The sequence below is a fragment of the Anser brachyrhynchus genome (assembly GCF_964034855.1).
Source record: "Anser brachyrhynchus genome assembly, chromosome: 2".
In the NCBI taxonomy this organism is placed as follows: domain Eukaryota; kingdom Metazoa; phylum Chordata; class Aves; order Anseriformes; family Anatidae; genus Anser; species Anser brachyrhynchus.
Genome location: NC_137695.1, coordinates 21921303 through 21942390, shown reverse-complemented (window position 1 = coordinate 21942390; position 21088 = coordinate 21921303). Strand labels below are relative to the sequence as shown.

Sequence of the window (21088 nt, the reverse complement as noted above, 5' to 3'; positions counted from 1 at the left end):
TTTAACATTGTTCATGTGCTGTACTGAATAGATAGACTGTTGTGAAATTAATTTGTGCCTTCAGGCGAGATTCCAGTGGGCAAGCGGCAGATTTTGCATGTTTGGACTGCTCCATAAGCATAAAGTTGCCCTGATGTCACCATAAATGGACACAGGAAAAGTTTGGTTTCATTTTCTCTCTTCTCTGCTGTGTCATTATCTGACATATCCAGCCTTCTTCCTTCTCTGACGTTCTGTGGGGCACAACTTTCAGTATGATATTTGATAAATAATGGCATTTAAAATGTTTTAAGAATATGCTTAGCAGTTCTGGTTCCTCTGAGAAAATATTTACTCCCATTTCAGTAGAATGAACACAATGTGAGCGTTATACTGTCTTTTTTATCCAGACTGCTCGCTCGAGCAGCTAGATGAAATTAATTTCACCTCCTTTCAGAACTTGTTGACATAGCTCTCCTTTGTAGTCAATGCTCAGGAACATACTTGTAGGGCTATCTGTTCCATGGTCCACCAGAAGTGGCTAATGATGGGACAGAGCTTCCAGAGGTGGGAGGAAGTAATGTTCAGTAATGGGAAAAAGAGGAGTTCATGCAGTGAGAAATGTAGACCTGGGTTGATAAGAGGATGGATCTGACCAGCTGGGAGAGCCAGGCAAGGCTGGCCAGTCCCAATGGCTTGGAAAGGCAGGGATGTTGGAAATGCTGGAGTGCAGAGAGTTCAAGGGTTGGTTTGTTACTGCAGTGGAGGAGGAAGACTCCTGGTTATGGAGAAGCAACAGGGGGAATGAGCATGCTTTAAGTGGGAGCTGCCCAAGAGATATTTGTGTTTGCTTCCAGTTTGCCACAACTGGGGATCAGGGGGAAGGGAGGCTCCCTCCACACCTTGCACTGGATCCTGATGTCTTCAGAGGGCAGAGCCATCTAGAATGATGAAGAGATTGCTTCTTCATTGAGAGCAGCGAGTGTGCACAGGGTGGGAGGAGCGCTTTGGAGCATTGTAATGGAGTAAACAATGGGAGGGAATCTTTGGTGCAAGTAGAAACCAGGGCTTCTGTGAGAAAAACAGAAAGTAGATTTGTGGGGAAGCCTCTGGAGTGATGTCAAGGAACAGATTTCCACTAGAGAGATATAGAGAAAATGTGTGGGGTCTTTTGCAACCCAAGAAGACAGTGAGTGAAAGTTTACAGGCAAGCACTTTCTCTGCAGAGATACTATGGAAAGGGGAGATATTTGTTTCGATACAACCTGTTGGAGAATAAAAACACGTTTGGTGTCCTGGGACATGCTTGGTCTGAAGAAAAGGTGCTGGTAATTCCACCTACCAGAACTGGCCAGTTTGGGGTTTACCTGCTGGATGGGTAAAAAGCAAGATGAACAGGGAGGAGAAAAGGTATGAGTGTATGAGTTCTGTGGTCAATGGAGGCAATGAGGGGGATGAATCAGCCATGAAGAGGCAGGTGGAAAAATGATGAGGATTGATTACACATCTCCTGTCACCCCAAAGATTTCTCCTGTACCCCATATTGCAAGAAAATTGCTTTTTATTATCAGGCAGTGGGAACAGCAGCCTTTTCTCCTGGTGATGGTGCTTCTGATTTCAGAGCTACAGTGTGGGATGGTGACGGTAGGAAGGCTCCTGTCAGAAAGCAAGTTAAAGGCACGGTTTTCTGTGTACTCTGACATAATGATAGAGTCAAAACCAAGCAACATTTAGGATGTATTTAGAATGAAATCTGTTTACAACAAAATTTTAACAGGAAATGGGAAAACAGAAATGTGCACTCTCCACGCATTGCAAAAATAACAAATGTCTGGGAAAGGGACTGCCTGGCTTCTTAACTGATTATTTCCCAAAGCAGATACATTTAAAGTACACAACATTGAAGTTGTTCATTCTTAGTTGGATTAAAACTAAAAAAGAATTGATTGTGCCACTAAAAGCTGTCCTCATTACAATTACTTTACTGAAGGTTTGAAATTTAATTACAAAAAAAAAAAACTAACTAACAAACAAAAACTTGGCATAGTGGTGCTAAATAGGGAAGGGATTTTAAATAAATGGGGAAGCTAGAAATATGTTTAAAAGTAAGGAAATCCTTAGATTTTGCTTGAAAGCTATTTGTATTCAGTTAAAGAATCACGGAAGAAAAGCATATTCTATGAATTGTCTTCGTTTAATTATTTTCCATTGATTCTTATGCACTTTCATAAATTGACTGAAATTACGCTGAATACAAGGATCATTTCAGTTCCAAAAGTTTAATATTTTATCCCAATCCTTCTAATGATTCATATGCTTTTTCTTTTGTTTCTTTCTTTCTTTTTTTTTTTTTTTACCACAAACAATGAAAGTGGACTGTTTGCACACTTAGTATATCAACATAGATAAAATTACTACAGAAAAGCCATCCTTGGTGTGGAATTTCCATCCCTGGGAATTCTCAGAACTCAGCTGGAAAAGGCCCTGAGCAGTATCTGAAAGGAGATATAGCTTTGAGGCCCTGCTCTGATCAATAGGTTCAACCAAATGACCCCCAGAGGTCCTTTCCACTGTAAAATCCTCTACAGTTCTGCAGTTGGTAGCTTTATACAGGATTATACATTTAGAACCCAGTTCTACACATGGTGTGTGTGGTGCAGATCTCCATTCCTTTGGAGGGGAATCACCCTGGAACTTATCCATCTTGGATTTATTGAATGTGTTTCAGGAGTAGGCAAGAGCTTCTTGAAATGGCGTACAGACTAGCAGTTGTAGAGTGTCCTGAAGTGGTGAAGAATAGCAGTAGGGGTTGATTGAAAGTATGCATATGACCTGTCTTCTGTGAGATATTTTCTCCAACCCTAGCAACACACATACATGTAGAGCCCTATCAGATCTACACAACAGTATTGACAAGGCTGTCTACTTGAATTAAGCCAGTAATTTTGTCTTTTATCACAATTTAGGAACAGCTCTACAAGGTCAGATGAAAGCTATGCTTAAACCAGCATCCTGGTAGTGCCCAAAAGCTTAATGAAGAGCCCAGGAGTTGGCAAATATTCAGTGGTTGTTCTCTTGGCCTCAACGTTTGTAGCTTGGGGATTTCAATGATTAGAAGAGGTGTTTTGCATTCATCTGTTTATAGAAATGAGCATACAACTAAGCTGGGTTTGAATTTTACAGAACTCTAGTGACTCCACTGTAAATCCTCAAATAGACAATTTTTAATGTGCAATAAGTGTGACGTGATTTACTGTGATTTGCATGGAACAGGAAAAAAAAAATCCACATAGAGACTTAACAACAGGCTAGAAATACACTCAGTGCATTCTGATACAAAATTTTGCTATAAAAATAAGCTAGCAGAGAAAAAAAATACAGTATTGCAATACTTCTTTAAAATAGAAAAGCATTTAGTATTTCTTCAACATGCTTACTTCTTTTTCCTTCCTTTGGAATATTTTTGGATATTCTGAAACTTCACATGTATCATAACAATTTCTGACAGCAGTCCTTTATGTTTTCCTTACAATTCCAGAATTTCCATTTCTATTCTAATAACACCTGCCTATTAAATGCCCAACAGGATGAACAGCTTAGCGCAGTGTAGCATAGTTTACAGAGTGGCAAAATATTAAAAGATTTTCTAATGGTCATAGGAGGGTAGAGATCTGACACCCCTGAAGGTGCCTATTGTTTTCTCCCTCACATTTAAAGACATTCCATAATCTTGCTCAATTCCCGGTCTCATGCCAACATAGCTTGACTCACAGTTTCTCAATTGACAACTTTAAAAAGAAAGCATCTTTCAAGAAAATATACCTCTCTTTTTGTAAGTATTCCAATGGCAGACTATTCTGGTTAATTCAGAGTGTATTTTGAGTTTAAAGAAATATAACCCCGAGTCACACCTTTTCATGTACAGTGGTAGTTATGCATTATCCTTTATTGTTGCTTTAATCAGAGGAAAATTTCTCTGATCAGTCTTTCCTTGCACAATAATCTTCAGTTTTGTATTTCATTTCAAAAGCCAGATACTATGTATTCTTTATGAAGTTCATTCTGCATTTTAATTTATGGATGTTTTCTGCATTGCTCTCTGCCCCAGCGTTTGGGCTTCATCGGGAACTGTAAGTGCCAAGAAAATGAAGAACTGCATCTCTTCTACATATTAGTGAAAAGAGTACTTATAGAATTTTGTATTTAAAAATACCTGAAATGAAACAACTGCTTTCATGCCAGTTTGAGCAATAAATGCAGCTACTGATAAAGAATGCCAGAGCTTTGTAATTATATCTACAATAGCCAGTCTATTTCATAGTTTGTCTCTACATAACATGAACTAAAGATCTGGTATAGGAAAAACCCTGTGCAGCTCAGTGAATATTAAAAGTGATCAGAAATAGTAGTGGGGTAAAGCAATTATTTAACCCATGCTTTAAAATCTTATGATTTTTCCTGTGTTTCTAGGAAAGGTCTGTCCATTCAAGTTCATGGTCTGCTCTTGATTAGGCTCTTGACAGAAAGCGAGTGTCATTCTGCTATACCTCTGAGTTTGCCAATGAGAGCAGGCATGGATGTATGCAGCCCCTTCAGATGCAAGAGCAGTGAAGGCATGGTTCATGTGGCAGCCTTCTTACTGATTAACACAGATTAACCTGGTCACGAGGCATTGGCTTGCAGATGGGAGCAAGGTGGCTCTGGGCCGGCTTAGAAAACTGGCACTGATGTGCAGACCGTGAGTGGCTTCCCCAAGGTGCTGCTGCCCTGAAAAGCTGCAGCATCTTTTATTTACCACTGAGGGGAGTGCTTATCAAGATTGCAGATGTGCAAGGCTTGATTCCCCAGTCTGCTGCACAACATCTTGCTCAGAGCAGCTTGGCAGTGAAGCTATGCCCTGGATGGTTCAGGGCATGGCTGAGTGCAGGGCTCATACAGGGTTCCCTTTTGGGGCACCACTGTCAAATCTATAGTTTCTATCAAAGGTTTAAAGCAAGCAATTTTTATGTAGCAAATGAGAGGCCTGGTTATAAAGGAGTATTAATTTCAAAATACATATATCTTTACCTGTTAGAGACTACTGGTACTTTCTTACCTGAATGTTCTGGATTCTCTTTTATGACCATGATTACTATATTAACCAACATGGCAAGCTGAGCTGATGCTCCCATATTTTCAATTCCTATGGGTAATTAAAGGATTTTGATTGATCCTGCAATCTAGATAAATTATCATCATAGCCTGGGGTGGGGAGAAAACACACACTCTAGAAGTCACAAGCGATTTTTTCCCCAATTTTTAAATAATTCAGTGGGAATATTTAGTATCTCAGCATTCTGTGGAAGCCTAATGTTCTGGAAATGTGCAACAACTCAAAATCTCTCTTCAAAACTATGTATATAAGGCTATTGAAGAGCTGTTTTATTTTATGGTTTTCTAACTATGTAGGAGACTTTCTGACTGATTTAAATATAATTATTACTTCTAAATGACATCTCTAGCATTTTTGGGATCTGAAATATAGTGAGTCATTGCAATAATTAAGTTTGCAGCATTTTTTTAAAACTATATAATTTGTGGTAAATGAAGATTTAAATATCCTGAATAGTATCTGAAAGTTATGGTGAGTGAGCTGACTTGAGAACTTACACCTAAAGATAGACCTATGTCTTATTAATGATCTGAAAAGACACCAAAATAAGCTTGTATGTATTTATTGACATCTGATAAAATTAACCACAGAAATTCAAGAAAATATTGCTGAAGTTATAACACAGATTGTTACATCTCCTGTCTGTCTAAAATTGAGACTCTTCAAACTTGATCTCATATAGACTTCAAATGAATTAATTATGGGTTGAACATACACAATACATTTTACCATACTATTTTTGTAGCAAATATACCAGGAAATATTATTGATTTTAAAATAAGATTCCAGTCAAGGAGGCCTGATTTTCAGCTGAGCACATAGAAGTAGCATTAGTTTCAGAAGTCTTTATGATTTTGCAGAACTTTGAAGATATCAGATTAATTCTCTCCCATAGTCAAATATGATCTTTGCACTTATCTAAAGCATTCAGAAGCATAAAGCCGTTGATGCATCTTAATGAGATCAGTAAGTACTTCTTCTTGCTCTCAAGAAGTGACAAAGCCCTGGCAGACTTCAGTCATACACAGTCATCTAAATGAAATTGCTTCTGAGAGATCAATTAGAGAATATTTTTGTCATTAAAAAGAAAGAAAGAAAAAAAAGGAATATCATTCCATTACAAGTAAATAAAGCTTCTGATGGATGAAGGAACTTGTATTATGAACAGTCAAAAGCAAAGCGGTTTTCTCCTGGAAGAAGTTGTTCATTTTGCCTGAGCAGTTTTACAGTTTGCATGTTAACCAAAAAAAAACACCCAACAAACTATGTTATTTTACAGGATATTGAGTCTTATCTAAGCATAATTCTGGAATAAATATTATAGTATGAAACCCACACACTACGTGAAGCAGTTACCCACCTATTCTAGCCTGTACACAGGAGTAACATCGCTCAGAGAGAGTCAAATTGTGAAGTTCATCTAGATAACTGCAAGAATAGCAATTATAATCCCTAATACACAGCATCTGTGCAAATCTTTTGTGGTGCTGGAAATGTCAAGCTCTTAGCTGATAACATTGCATTTCACTTCATAGTCTTATAAAATATCGGTATATAAATCTTCCATACACAGACACATTTTGTTCTTGTACTGTGATCTGTCATTTTCATGTCACACTAGCTCTGTTCTCTAACAGTGTGTCACTTCAGGTTTGCAAGCTTCAAAAAAATCTCACTTTAGAGTTTACAATAAACATACTCTCTTTTGTTCTGGACATGACTGAAAGAAAAGTGTGAAAGGATTTTATTCCATATAATGCTATGGTAAACATTAGGAGATATGATCTAATTTAAAGGTTAAAGATCTTAGAGATGTATATATTCTACCAACAGGAACCTTTTATCATATTCATCATAGAAACAGGGAACTGAAAAATTCCTGTCCTAAGGCAGTGTCAGCTAAAACTAAGCAGCTGCTGACAGATATAGAATCATCTTATAAAGTTTCTGACAATTATAGTGATTTCACGCCTCCCCAGGCAACATATCCAAAGCTTATTTACTAATAATATCAGTGTGCTTTTTAATGTCACCAGCTTCTCGGGGCAGTTGGGCTAGAGTGGTCCAGATGTATGCTAGTAATAAACTTGTTGCTCCAGACGAGGCTGGCAGTGGCTGCATTCAAACTGCCCTGTGGGAACGGTCCCTTGAATGCTGTACATGCCAAACTGGGCCTAAAAAGCCCTTTGGGGGAACACTTGCTGGTGTGGGTGAAGGACACGTGCACCATCCACTCACAGGATAGGCAGCTCTGCAGTAATGCCTCTTCCTGGGCACTATTTAATTTCAGTTAATAAATTATTACGTTCTCCTTTTGCTATTATCTGAATAGTTATCATTTAGAATAGCACAAAGTCTTTCCATAAACGTGCTGTCAGTACACCTTCCCATTCTACATAATCTTAATTACTGCTCCTTCCTTAGAGCTTGACTGTGACTCCTGCCTTTTCCTTTCAAGAAATTCAGGTTACTCCTGAATTCTTTGGTTCCTCTTTTTCCTCATACTGTTTTCTGATATGCTGAAACCTTATCCTTTATAGGGTAGAGTTTACTTAGAATTGCACATGTTTCTGAGTACTCCAGCCAGTTCTTTAATTGTTAAGGCTAATCAAATTAATCTTTTTTATTTATTTTTTATTTTTTTATTAAAAAAAAAGCTATATACAGTTTTGAAAATAATGCATGGAGTTGTTCTGCAGCCCACATATCATGTTTGGTTTTGATCTTTAATCCATACTGTTGTTTTATGCAATGTTGTGCAGATCTTTTGCAGAACTAAACAATGTTCATGGTATAAGAAACCATCTTGCAACTCTTTGCCCAGCTTCAAGTGTTTATATGCCTCCTAGTGAAGCAGCTGACAAAATGTTACTGAAGTGAAGAGTACTTTAAATAGTGCATGCATTTTTTTTTATGTGAAGAATTATGTTCATGAATGCAGTGACACTGTCTCATGCAAAATAACAAGAAAATGAATTATTCACTGAAGCTTTCCAAAACAGACTTAAGTTTGATAGACTGTGCTGCTGCCAAGAAAAAGGGCAAGATTTCTAAAAACGTGGGCAGGAGTCCAAACCGATTTTGCATGTACATTGACTTTGGAAATTCAGCTAAGTTAAAAGCACCCCATACATGCAATGTATGTACACAGATACAAATAGCATCTGCAAATGTATTTCTTGATGGATGATGTGCCTACTTAGGTATGTGTTTAGAGATAAGTGTTAGCTGAAGACATTGACTGCAGAGGATGCTGCCTTGGGTAGCCCTTTTGTTAGGAACTGGCTGTGGTTCAAATCTAAAGTTTTGGCCAAGGCTCACCAGCTTTCTACAGATATTTCAGGTCAGCTGAGCAATTCTATAATTTTATGTGTCATGACATGAGGCTTTATATTTGTGGAGCTGAAAACATTTTTATAGATGTCAGTTAGAATTTGCAACAACATCATTTTGTGCAGGTGTGGGATTTACAGGATGTGTGGTTTGCCTGGAAGGGAGGAGGGCCTGATAAGTTGCATAAGTGCAGAGCTGGAAACAGAAAGACTAACCTTTCACTTTTCCTGTGTCCAGATAAGTTGAAAATCAGGGCAGCTTTGTGCAGTACAAAATTTTCTTAATCACCGTAGTGATTCTGGTTTGGTCATGGAAATCTGCTTGGAGACTACCAGCTTATTTCACAGCTGTCTGTCAAATGGATGTTTCTATATATAACCAGTGGCTGCAGGTTACTGACCATCTTGTTTGTAAAGACTGAGATGTTTGTGGAAGACCAACAGTGGGTAAAAGAAGTTGAAGCTACACCTCTTCAAAGTTCAATAGTTATGGTGCCCAGTTCACCTTAGCTGAGGACACCCTCCAACTCTCATCTCATATCCAAGTAGCAAGGAGTAGATGAGAGAGAAAGAGAAAAGGCAAGAGGGAGGCCAGTCTGTGTGCTCATGGTCAGCACTTGTCCTGCAAGTCTGAACCATAAATTGAAAACAGAATCACAGAATCACAGAATCATCTAGGTTGGAAGAGACCTCCAAGATCACCTAGTCCAACCTCTGACCTAACACTAACAAGTCCTCCACTAAACCATATCACTAAGCTCTACATCTAAACATCTTTTAAAGACCTCCAGGGGTGGTGACTCAATCACTTCCCTGGGCAGCCTATTCCAATGCGTAACAACCCTTTCAGTAAAGAAATTCTTCCTAATATCCAACCATGACCATTATCCCTGTAGCTTTTTTCAGGCTCATTAGTGGAGCTCAGATGCCTGGATGCCTAAATATGGATTGCTTTAGGTATGTGTTAGGTGCCTTTCTCCCCAAAACAGACAATTCTGCACAAACAGAGTGACCAAAGGGTGTGTGCCCAGGGCAAGGTCAGCCTAAGTAAGGTGATAGATTAGACAGTCCTGAGAAGTAGGTAAACTGCACTGATGGCTGCGCCTTAGGCAAAACATCTCCTGTTCACAGACGGTTATGAATTCAAACCCCAAAAAGACATCAAAGAAGAATAAATTGCATTGCAGTGATATCACAATGCTCAGAATATGCATGGAAGAACTGTGATAGATTTAGATGCCCCTTATAACAAAGAAATCTGAAAACCATTTCAGATTAAAGTTGGTCCTTAGAGCAGCTCACAGAGTTCCTTTCACTCTTTATAGGAACTCTTCTGTGTGTAACTGCCCAAGAAAAAAAAAAAAAGGAAAAAAAGGAAAAAACAAACAAACAAACAACAACAAAACAACAAAAACAAACAAACAAAAAAAACCAACAAAAAACAACTGAGCCCTACAGATCTTTTTACCGTTTCACAGTTAAAAGATTCCTTTGGTAACAGCTCACGTGAATGTCTGCTTTCTTTGTCTCCTTGTCTGCTGTTAATTATGAAATTTCCTTCCTCTTACAGAAAATATGTATGATACAATTGTAGGTGGCAGGTGTGTGAAGAGAGGACTAATGACAGAGTCTTCTTTTCAGGCTGATGAAGAAAGAAGAAACTTGAATTACTACAACTCTCCCACCCCCATATGGACTGACAGATTGGTCAGACCATGAATCAGTGTTGTGGAGCTGGCTGACATCAGGACTTTTTTCAGATGACATATACCCTTGTTACCCATATTTAATATGAAGCTTTGGACCTCATCAATCCACAGCTAGTGGGGGAAGAAAACAGCCTTAAATACATTTTTCTGCCAACCTTCCTGCTTCAATGAGTTTCTCATACATTCAAGTCAAATCCCACACTTAGATATGGTAGAGAATTAACATAAAGAGAAAAGATTTAAAAGGTGTAGGAAATAGAAGTATTATCCCATGGAAAATATTTTGAAACATTTCTTTCTGGAAAGCATTTTTCTTTTTTTTTAATACGGAAGGAAAAAGTGATAAAGCATGGGAAGAAAACAATGCCCATGACAGAGATAATATAAAGAACAGGGATTTTTCCAGTTATTTTTAGAGCTATATACTGATACCCAGGAAATATGACTGGATGCGTTAATTTTTCTTACACGAGCCGTGTATTTAAACAATAGTCCAAAGATGTATGCTGATTATTTCCAATGGTTAGTGAGAAGCTGCTAAAGGGTAGTACAAAAGGTTGATGAGTGTATCTATAAATCAGCAGTCATGGAGCATATGTTAGCCTGTTGTACCTCAGCCAAAATATTGAGGTTCAAATGCTCTTGGGTCATCAGGCTAGGCAGCTGTGATATGACCCTTGGGTGCAAGCCTCCCACGTGGGGTCTTCCATCCCTGGAACATGTTGCCTGCAGCCACAGTGCTGGGACTGGTTCCCTCAGATATCTGTCAGTATAGTGATGACTTTGACTCTGCAGTTTACTCTCTCATTTTAGCATGCCACTCTAATTTTAACACCCTAAAATTGTGGAAAATAAGAGAAATTTCCATGCAGTCAGCTCCTTCTTCTCTACATTGAAGGCTTGGGTAGGTCTCACCAACCCTTGTGAGCCCAAGGCCAATACTGCATAAGGGACTTAAAGATTTGGTCTTCACACCAGAGATTTTTGGGCCTCACCCCTACCTCCCACACACTCTGGAGCTAGAGTAACCTTGTTATGAGCTGCTTTGGCACATTAAGGGAAAAAAAAAGGGCTATATCTCTGTTGGATTTGTGTTTTGAAATGGTTCTGTATAGAAGCTGGCAGATTCAGTCCTATTCCTGGGGTGAGGGTGGCCCTGCCCAGCTGGTCACGAGATGCGGTGAAGCCATTGCAGGCCTTGGCAGATGGACTCAGGCTGTCGGTGAAGCCCAGCCCCAAATCTTCTCTGTTATCTTACTCACAATGCAAAGGATGGTTGAGTTTGTTTTTCACCACGTTTGCTTGCTTTTGTAATTGATCCTGTGTCCCTTTAGTTATATGATTGGTCTGAGGAGCTACAGAACCAACTTCTTCCCCCAAACTAGGGTAGCATTAGTGCCCAATAGGCCTGGTAAAGCAGCTGAGAGGCCACCAAAGTGGAGGGGGCACCCATGACAGCTTCTCAGTGGCAGTCACACATCTGTTGTCATGGTCTGTGTTCTGTGACTGCCTAGACTTAGTGAACTGCATGTCGACACCCTGGGACTTACCAGTGCCACAAACAGAAACGAGACGGAGCAGAAGAGATTAATGGTGTATTTTTTCATACGCATCTGAAAGGGGTGACAAGACCTTTTCCAATGAGAAATTATTGATTGACATTAACATGAAAGTTAAGGGTTACTTCAGTTTAAGTCTGCAATACCGTGTCACCATTATTTTTCTTTTTATAAGGATGAATGAGAATATCTGAACGTTGAACTGTAACCTAGAAAATATTTCTTAATTTCTGGAGATAGAAAGGCAAACTGCCCTTGGAGAAAGAGAAACAAGTGAGTTTGTCTGACTTCTGCATACTACTTGCCTACTTTGTTTTTAAAAGGTCTCTCACTAAATAATCTGTCCAAGTAATATATTATTAATTAAAAAGAAGTTTCTTTCTTTCTTTCTCTTTTTCTTTCTCTTTTTCTTTCTTTCTTTCTTTCTTTCTTTCTTTCTTTCTTTCTTTCTTTCTTTCTTTCTTTCTTTCTTTCTTTCTTTCTTTCTTTCTTTCTTTCTCTTTCTCTTTCTTTCTTTCTTTCTTTCTTTCTTTCTTTCTTTCTTCTTTCTTTCTCTTTCTCTCTTTCTCTCTTTCTTTCTTTCTTTCTTTCTTTCTTTCTTTCTTTCTTTCTTTCTTTCTTTCTTTCTTTCTTTCTTTCTTTCTTTCTTTCTTTCTTTCTTTCTTTCTTTCTTTCTTTCTTTCTTTCTTTCTTTCTTTCTTTCTTTCTCTTTCTTTCTTTCTTTTCTTTTCTTTTCTTTTCTTTTCTTTTCTTTTCTTTTCTTTTCTTTTCTTTTCTTTTCTTTTCTTTTCTTTTCTTTTCTTTTCTTTTCTTTTCTTTTCTTTTCTTTTCTTTTCTTTTCTTTTCTTTTCTTTTCTTTTCTTTTCTTTTCTTTTCTTTTCTTCTCTTCTCTTCTCTTCTCTTCTCTTCTCTTCTCTTCTCTTCTCTTCTCTTCTCTTCTCTTCTCTTCTCTTCTCTTCTCTTCTCTTCTCTTCTCTTCTCTTCTCTTCTCTTCTCTTCTCTTCTCTTCTCTTCTCTTCTCTTCTCTTCTCTTCTCTTCTCTTCTCTTCTCTTCTTCTCTTCTCTTCTCTTCTCTTCTCTTCTCTTCTCTTTGTTCTTTTCTTTTCTTTTCTTTTCTTTTCTTTTCTTTTCTTTTCTTTTCTTTTCTTTTCTTTTCTTTTCTTTTCTTTTTCTTTTCTTTTCTTTTCTTTTCTTTTCTTTTCTTTTCTTTTCTTTTCTTTTCTTTTCTTTTCTTTTCTTTTCTTTTTCTTTTCTTTTCTTTTCTTTTCTTTTCTTTTCTTTTCTTTTCTTTTCTTTTCTTTTTCTTCTTTTTCTTTTTCTTTTTTTCTTTTTCTTTTTCTTTTTCTTTTTTCTTTTTCTTTTTCTTTTTCTTTTTCTTTTCTTTTTCTTTTTCTTTTTCTTTTTCTTTTTCTTTTTCTTTTTCTTTTTCTTTTTCTTTTTCTTTTTCTTTTTCTTTTTCTTTTTCTTTTTCTTTTTCTTTTTTTCTTTTTCTTTTTTTCTTTTTCTTTTTCTTTTTCTTTTTCTTTTTCTTTTTCTTTTTTTTCTTTTTCTTTTTCTTTTTCTTTTTCTTTTTCTTTTTCTTTTTCTTTTTCTTTTTCTTTTCTTTTTTTCTTTTTCTTTTTCTTTTTCTTTTTCTTTTTCTTTTTCTTTTTCTTTTTCTTTTTCTTTTTCTTTTTCTTTTTTCTTTTTCCCCTGGTACCTAACTCTCCCTTGCTAAATTGATTCCATTGTTTCTTTTCCTGTACTTCTTGTCCTTTCCTGAGTAGATATGTAGAGTATTTTATTCTCCATTTAATGACATTTTACATCTTTACAGATTGTTATTGTGTCCTTCTCCAGTCTTCCTTCCTTTGGACTAAGTTCCTCCAGCATCTCCTCAGAGTTCATGTCATTCTTCTGCATCCTTCTGGGTTTACGGTATTCCTTTAAGAGGAAAAATTAAAAAAAAATAAATTAAAAGTTAAAAATTCTTCTCCCTCTTTTAAGAGTTTCTTGTTACAAAAAGAAAACAGATGTGTAAAAGTCAAAGAGAGTAAATAGTATTTTTATTTTGCATAACAAAAATAAGAGAGGAGCCTGGAACACAGAAGACTGCTTATGGTTTTATGAATGGAGTAATAAAGTGGCCATACAGAGAACTGAGGTGTTAATTTGGAGTATGTTTAAGCAAGGTGTAGAGATGTTTTAGCATTGGATATCCCTACAAACTCTTTATAAAATCAGACTGGGCTGATACCAAACATTTGAAGTGAACCACTTCACAAGAAGTGAAGGTCTGATAATGATCCAGTGGCTACCTATGTCGAATGTGTAAATGTACATCTTGGTCAGTAGAATATGTTACTCAAAACATATATTGGGGTATATCACCTTACAGAGTTCAAAAAGGAATAAATAGATTAGATGGTTTTATCAGATGAAGAGAGCCTTTTCTCTGAAACTTATTTCCTCCACTCCTGCTCAAGACAAGATCACTCATATTTGTTACTTGTACTTGCCAAATCTAAGTTAGAAGAATGATAAGGAGATTGTCAGGATTTTTACATCAGTGAAATGCTTTCTTGAGTTGACCAGGAGTGTTATTTTTACATCTTGCTTGTTTTTGCTTTGCAAGTGTACAATGTATAACAGGTGTACAATGTTAGACAACAGGTCCAACAACTTTCTGGTTACTCCTAAAGAAAAAGACTATTAGAGAAATAGGTATTTAAGGAATATCTCCATATATCAGTGAAAAATCCATGCTATTTCTCATTATCCTTCTGTTGAAGTCAGTGTAATCCAGAGTTTCCCCTTCTTATAACAATTAAATTTGTTGTTAAATCTGATTTAAGCATGTGTTACTCTCTTCTCCAGTATTCTAAGACTTTATACATGCATAATTTCTTGGAGATTATTACTGTTAATGGTTTAACATTACCACCAGAAATATTTCAGTCCTTCGGTCATAATATAAGACCAGAAGGTATGTCTTATTTAATTTTAGTATACATCCTTTCCTTGTTTTAATTTTTATTCTTTCTTAGTGTAGTTAACATTGTTGACCATTCTGTCACAATTAACTCATTTTGTGAAGATTAAAATAACAAAAACTTAGTGTATTTTTTACTTCTCTGTGTCATTGCAGTACTTCATGGAGCTATACTTTCTTTGCATATTGTTTTCCTTGTTCTAGAATATTTATAGAGCACATGACATTTTCCTAATTTGTGATCAATTCTAGATGTGAAAACAATATGGTAATTTTTTATTATTAACTGCATTGTATTGCTGCTAGCATGATACAGACCAGATCATATGGAGCAAATTATTCATCCCATTGAAAATATTCACAGCATTTTTTGTAGAAAATGTAAATCAATTGTATGACAATATGACAATTGTTTTTTCATTACCTCAGAAAAACTTGCTGTCATTTCCAAATTTGTGTCTAACTAATTTAATACTTCCTACTCTGGATAATAATAAAGTGCAGACTTTTTATGAGTTCCCATTCTAATTAGTGAAGATTCATTTAATAATTCCATATTAGGGAAATGTTTTTTCATTTAAAGTTTCATTTTTCATTTGTATGCTGCTAAATTTGCTTTTCAAATGTCTGTTGTCCATGTAGTACCCACACATGTAGTTTCTGGCAGTGCATAATGGACTTAAGATGTGAGGATGTCATAATTATGGTCTTCTGAGATGAAACACATGTAAATCCCAATTCTTTAGAAAAAAAGTATATAAGCAGACAATATCTCTCCTCAAACAATATTCAAACTTGTTTTTCCCCAGGGAAATTTTTTTGGTCTCCCTTTCATGATGAAGTTCATGATGCTGCTGCCTTTCTGCTCATTTTCTTCTTTCTTTCTATTTGCTTTCAACAGATGTGCAAAAAACAAGAAAACGAATGCATTAGCAACAGTATTTTCAGTCCAATGGCTGGTTTCACTTACTTAGTTTTTATTTTGACCTGTGTGAATTTTATTGTTTGAACTACTGATAAACAGCAGCTTTAAAGTGATGCCTTTCTCAGCCTGAATGAAAACTTTTACAATGGATGCCAGACAGCACCTGTCCCCACTTGCTAGAATTGGCCCAGAAAAATAACGGTTAACAAAGGCTTATCTCATCTCTATATCAAAATATTCAACTAAACATGGCACAGCGTCACTAATTGATTCTGTAACCCATGAGAGCAATCCCCTTGCAATCAGTCCCTAATGGTCAGGACTGGACTGCAAGCACAAGAGTGCATCAGTTGCTCTCAACCACTGCATCTGAGTGTGTGGGAAGACTTATGCTGGGACTGATCTTCCAACAGAGCAGATCCTAAAGCCTCTTTGATGCCAAAGGATCTCAGAGCACTTTATGAGCTCAACACAAAGGTCTTTTTATGTCACTGTAGCTGCCAGTGAACATCTGACTTCAGTGTTTGGCAGATTATTGCCTGCAAAGCAACCATCACTTTATGTTCCCCCTTTTTTTCATTTAGGCACATCAGATATACTGAGGTACAGGGTGCTGTTGATATTGTGCTGTTCTTTTTCTCTCAATATTTGAGTAAGGAAAAGTTTAATGAAGTGATTGAGATTTCCAGGTGAACCTCTAGCAAGTCAACTTCTACTCTGTTAGTGATCAGTCTCCTTATAGGATTAGTGTCTTGGTGTCTCTTGAGACTTAGTGTCTCTAGCAGCCGACACTGCACCCTCCCTGAATTTGAAGGAAAAGAGAATTGACAAATTCGTGCCAAGGAGTATAGCTCTGCTTTTAACCCAGCTTCTGATCTTCTAGATCAGGAATGGCCAACCTGCACCTACACAAATGCAGCTTGGTGGGATGGCAGGGCTACCCCTGTGGACAGCGTTGAGATGAAGGCACCTGATGCTGCCTGATTACCTAAGTGCAATGGAGCAATAAAACAATGCCACGTCCTGCCTGGCACTCCCCAAGGTATGTGTCTGGTGACTTGCAGTGACCAGGAGGTGTCAGGTGCAGGTGTGATGATGTGATGATGACAAAGAACCCTTCTGGCTTTGCTCTTCCTCAGAGTCTGGTCCCAGGGATTTTGATAGCCTTGATCAGCCACCCCCCTCCAGGAACCAGCACAGCGCCCCACAATTCTCCATTCTGGGCATACTGGGAATGGTGTAAGAGCACTCTATCTGTTAACAAAACAGTGTTATACTGCCAGATGTGTCTGGCCCTGGTGGTTTGAGGAACTGCAGAGGGCAAAGTAAAGGGACCATTCCTCTTTTACTTTTTATTTTTATTTTTTTCTAATTGTGCAATTACAAAGAGAAGAAGGAGGAAAGCCTCATGCTGTATCAGCTCCTGAATAAAACAAGGCTGTTAAAACTCTTGACAGCATAAGTGACAATCTATCTTTTATATAACTAGGCCACATGCCATAAGGAAGTGCTGTCTGAGAGATACCAGTTCAGGCTAAAGAAAGCTTTTACCTTTTCCAGGCAAAATGTTTGGTAGCTGATTAAAGAACTTTAAAAAAAAAAAAAAAAGGTTCTAGAAATCTCAAATGTCTTTTCCAGGAAAAGGTATTGACTTTATTGCAATTGTTAATATATTTTGTCACTGTCTGAAAAAGAAAATTCAGTTAACTTTGTCCTTAACTTCCTAACTTCTGTACCTCCTGTGTCCTTGTACTTTCTTATTTCGCAATTCAATTTCTCCTTTTTATTTTAATCTTAAAGACCTTCTCAGAGACTAACTCTCTTTCTGGTATTGTCTTTTTGCTGAGTAGCCAAGTATAAACAAATCCTGTACTTAGGAAATGCAATCATCATGGCAACAAAGAGGAGACAATGCCAAATTTCCTTGCTATCACACTTTTGCTATAAGTAAAGAATTAGTATGTTGCTACACTTTGAATAATATTCTCATGCTATAGTTTGATTTTTCTATTTAAAAGTTTTCTAAATAAAACAAAATATTTACCTGGTAGAAATCCACTGTGGTAATGTCATAACTTTATTCAGTTATAGGGATAGTCTATTGTGGATCAAACAGGAGCACTGTGTTTTCCAGGTTTCCACCAATATGCTTAGAAAACACACTCATGAGTTTGGTTCTGTGATCTACGTAAGATCTTATGTATCTGGAGATCTGCAATGCACCTGTATACGTGGCATTTCATGAAACTGTGGCTGTCTCTTTGGATCACTGTCTGACAAGATTTGCATTTTCATGGGAAAAATGGGGACTGTTGTGAAAATGAGACATTTTTCAGGTAGATTTGGGTCTTGTTTTCCTGATTGTATTTCTGCAGAACTCAAGGTCAGTAAGGTAATGGGAATCTCATGTAGAAGGAAAGAAATTTTAATAATATCCTGCACAGTGAATTTCATTGAAGTCCCGGACCTTTAAAATTGAGTTCTGACTCATCTCACACGTGAAAACATGAGACTGATATTTTCCTGATGGTGTTTTTTCACTGTGTGATTAAGTTGTTAAGGTGTTAGATAGCTGTTAGCTCCATGGATGTTTCTTCAGGAGAGAGAGCAACAAAGTGTTGAGATATAATCTTCTGTCTATCACCTGCTTTCTCAAGGCAGCACAGTTTGCCATCAGTTAGAAGTCCAAAGGCAAAATTTGTGCTATGTGGTCATCTTTTTTTTTTTTTTTTTTTTTTTAAATATGGCATGTGACAGAATATTTCCCTATTTAGCATCCAGAGCTTTCTCTTCAACCAGCCAGCCTTTGAAACCGAGAAGGACTGATCACTGTCCTCTCTTCGGAAGGACTTTATTATCAACAACACTCATTATACAGCTTCTGGTGGAAGGAAGAAAAGAAAGTAGCATTTGCAATGTTCTCTGGCTTCTTGCTTTTTCTTTCTCTCATTCACAGTGCTTTGCAGCTGGCGGGTAAGTGCCTCCCGCTTGTCTCCTGTAAAGCTCTGCGTGAAAGTGCTTCCGTGTTTCCTGGCATTTCGGAGTTCTTTACAGTCCTGTGGCACTGCCTGTATGTACATTATTAGTTTGGGACATATAGGTGAGGAGTTCTTCAGGGCAGGCAAAAAGCAAGGGCAGGATCTAGGAGTTAAAAAAAAAAAAAAAAGAATAGACATGGAAACAAAGACTGAATTCTTAATGCCTTTATTCATGTATAGTGGTAGTATCATTTCAATGACCTCAGAAGATCAAACCTAGAGAAAATTGTAAGATAAGTTTAAATGTCTCTTTTTTTATTATTTTGTTATTTTTCTTATTTTTTGAACTGTGTTTAGGTGTTTGAGTAATGTTTAGCAAAATCCGACAGGAAAAATTTAAGGGGTGGTGAAGTGTGGGATTATTTGGAGGACATTAAGGTGTTCACAGCTGATGGCTGGGCAATCCAGAGTCTTAGTGCTTACTGAGAGAATTATTCCCATTCACTCTTTTGAACAGACTTGCTGAATTCACTGGTACTGATAAAATGAATGAAGTAAAATTTGTGTGAAATAAAGTTGGAATACCTTTGGGAAGTTATTGTAGAACTTTAGTGATAATAGTACTTCCATCCCTTTAGCTACACTTCTATCGTAGTTGTTAAGCAGACAACTTTGGAGAACCAGAGTCTCCTGAGTAAAACTACTTGCTATTGATTGCCTCAGAGTATCTATTTTTGTTAATTGTACATAGTACCACTGCAGGGGCAGAATAGTTATTTTATCTATGTTGTAAATTATCAATTAAATTGATTTAATATTTTTGGAAGCTTTTTTATGATTTTCCTTTTTTCTTTTCTTTTTTTTTTTTTCTTTTTAATGCCTTTTTTAGAATATATGACACCCCGTGATCAAAAGAACTATCACAGACCAAAATAGGTTATGAATCCCACAAACTTTGGAGGGAAATACAATTGGGTGTGTCACAAGGTACACCATAAAACATCAGAATGCACTCATAGATGTGCCTATATTGATTCACTATTGCTACCAATAAACTCATTGTAGGACTGAAATTAGCTCAACTACATCTACTTTACGTTGATGTCAACACTGTAGACATGATCAGTGAAATTACCCAGAGAGCTGAAGACCTGATTCCTGTTACAGGTGGACCTTCTAAGGTCCAGAGTAGTTCACCCACATTTATTCAGTGAAAAGGAAAAAAATCTGGCTTCAGGAGGGAAAGGATAAATGGCTCAGGAAAGATGGCTGTGACCCTACTAGGACATCTGTAAGGGCTGGCAGCATAAGGAAAGTTTGCAGAGGTCAGAAGGCCATGCATCTGAGGACACGTGGAAACAAGGCAATGGTGATAGCAGTGTGGTTGAGGGAATTCACATAACTAATATAAATAAATCTAAGAAGATGTGCTTAGCTCTGCTGATGCTGCTGGCTGCCACTAATCCACAATATATTGACATAAAGAGACATATTCTATTGTCTACCTTATTGCTTTTTAACCAATAAAATTGATGTTGCAACAGACTCCATTCAAAAGCACATGTTTATCTGATAAGAAAGCAATGCTTTCTAGTTTATGGGAACGGGAAATAGAATCATGTCACTTATCTTGACTATATATATTCCTTGCATTACTTTGTTTTACAGACACTGAAACATTTTTAATGTATAATAAAGTCAGCAAACTCTGTCTTCAGGCTTCTATTGCACAGTCAGTTAGAACTGCAACTTGCCACCAAGACAATGAAGCACAAAAATTCAGGTGGATTACTGATCATCAGCTCATGAGCGTGAGACTGAACCTATGCCTGGGTGTGCCACTGAAGGAAGATGAGTCTCTTATCACCCTATATCCGTGTAACCAAACAAGTGAGCTCCAGTGGTGGGAATGCAGAAATGAAAGCCTCCTTGCAATTCAAGGAGAAGATTTGTTTTTCAGTCCTGGCAATGGAGAACATGATAATGTTATATTAAAGAAAGGCCTTAGTCCAAAGAATAACTGGAAGATGTATGGGGCCATGGATGTTTTATGTTCCCAGAGATATGAAGGTAAAGAAAACCTGTTCTTCCATCCATTGCACTAATTTCGTTGTGTTAGAGTGTTTTGGATCTTTGGTTCTGAATATTCTGATTCCTTCAGTAACCATCAGAGTTTTAGAAAATCAGTTAGCTTTGAATTTAATTCCATATTTTTTTGCATTGTATATATAATATATATAAAATAAGAACTCACATATCATATATGCAGTATACACACTATAATATTATAGTATATATAATATACTCTATTAGTACTGTTAGTATTTTAAGTATTTTATATAAGTACTGCCTTAATATGATAACATGATTAAATAGTTAATTATATAAATAATATCTTATAATATATGATTATTGAAAATTATATAATCAACACATTAATACACCATATTGCAATTCAATAATAAATACATTACATAAATTAA

The 21088-nt window shown here is 36.9% G+C and overlaps 1 protein-coding gene across 2 annotated transcripts in view; it reads left to right on the top strand.

Annotated features, from left to right (window-relative positions):
* The first annotated feature begins 18406 nt into the window (after nt 1-18406).
* LOC308190574 (macrophage mannose receptor 1-like) overlaps nt 18407-21088 on the top strand; it is a 36618-nt gene continuing 33936 nt past the window's right edge. The window contains exons 1-2 of one of the 2 annotated variants that reach the window (XM_080582142.1): nt 18407-18600; nt 20274-20675. In XM_080582142.1, coding sequence (XP_080438268.1) covers nt 18543-18600; nt 20274-20675 — 460 coding nt within the window. In that variant the 5' untranslated portion in view covers nt 18407-18542. The remainder of the gene's footprint in view (nt 18601-20273; nt 20676-21088) is intronic. The other variant, XM_080582143.1, reaches the window with a different exon arrangement.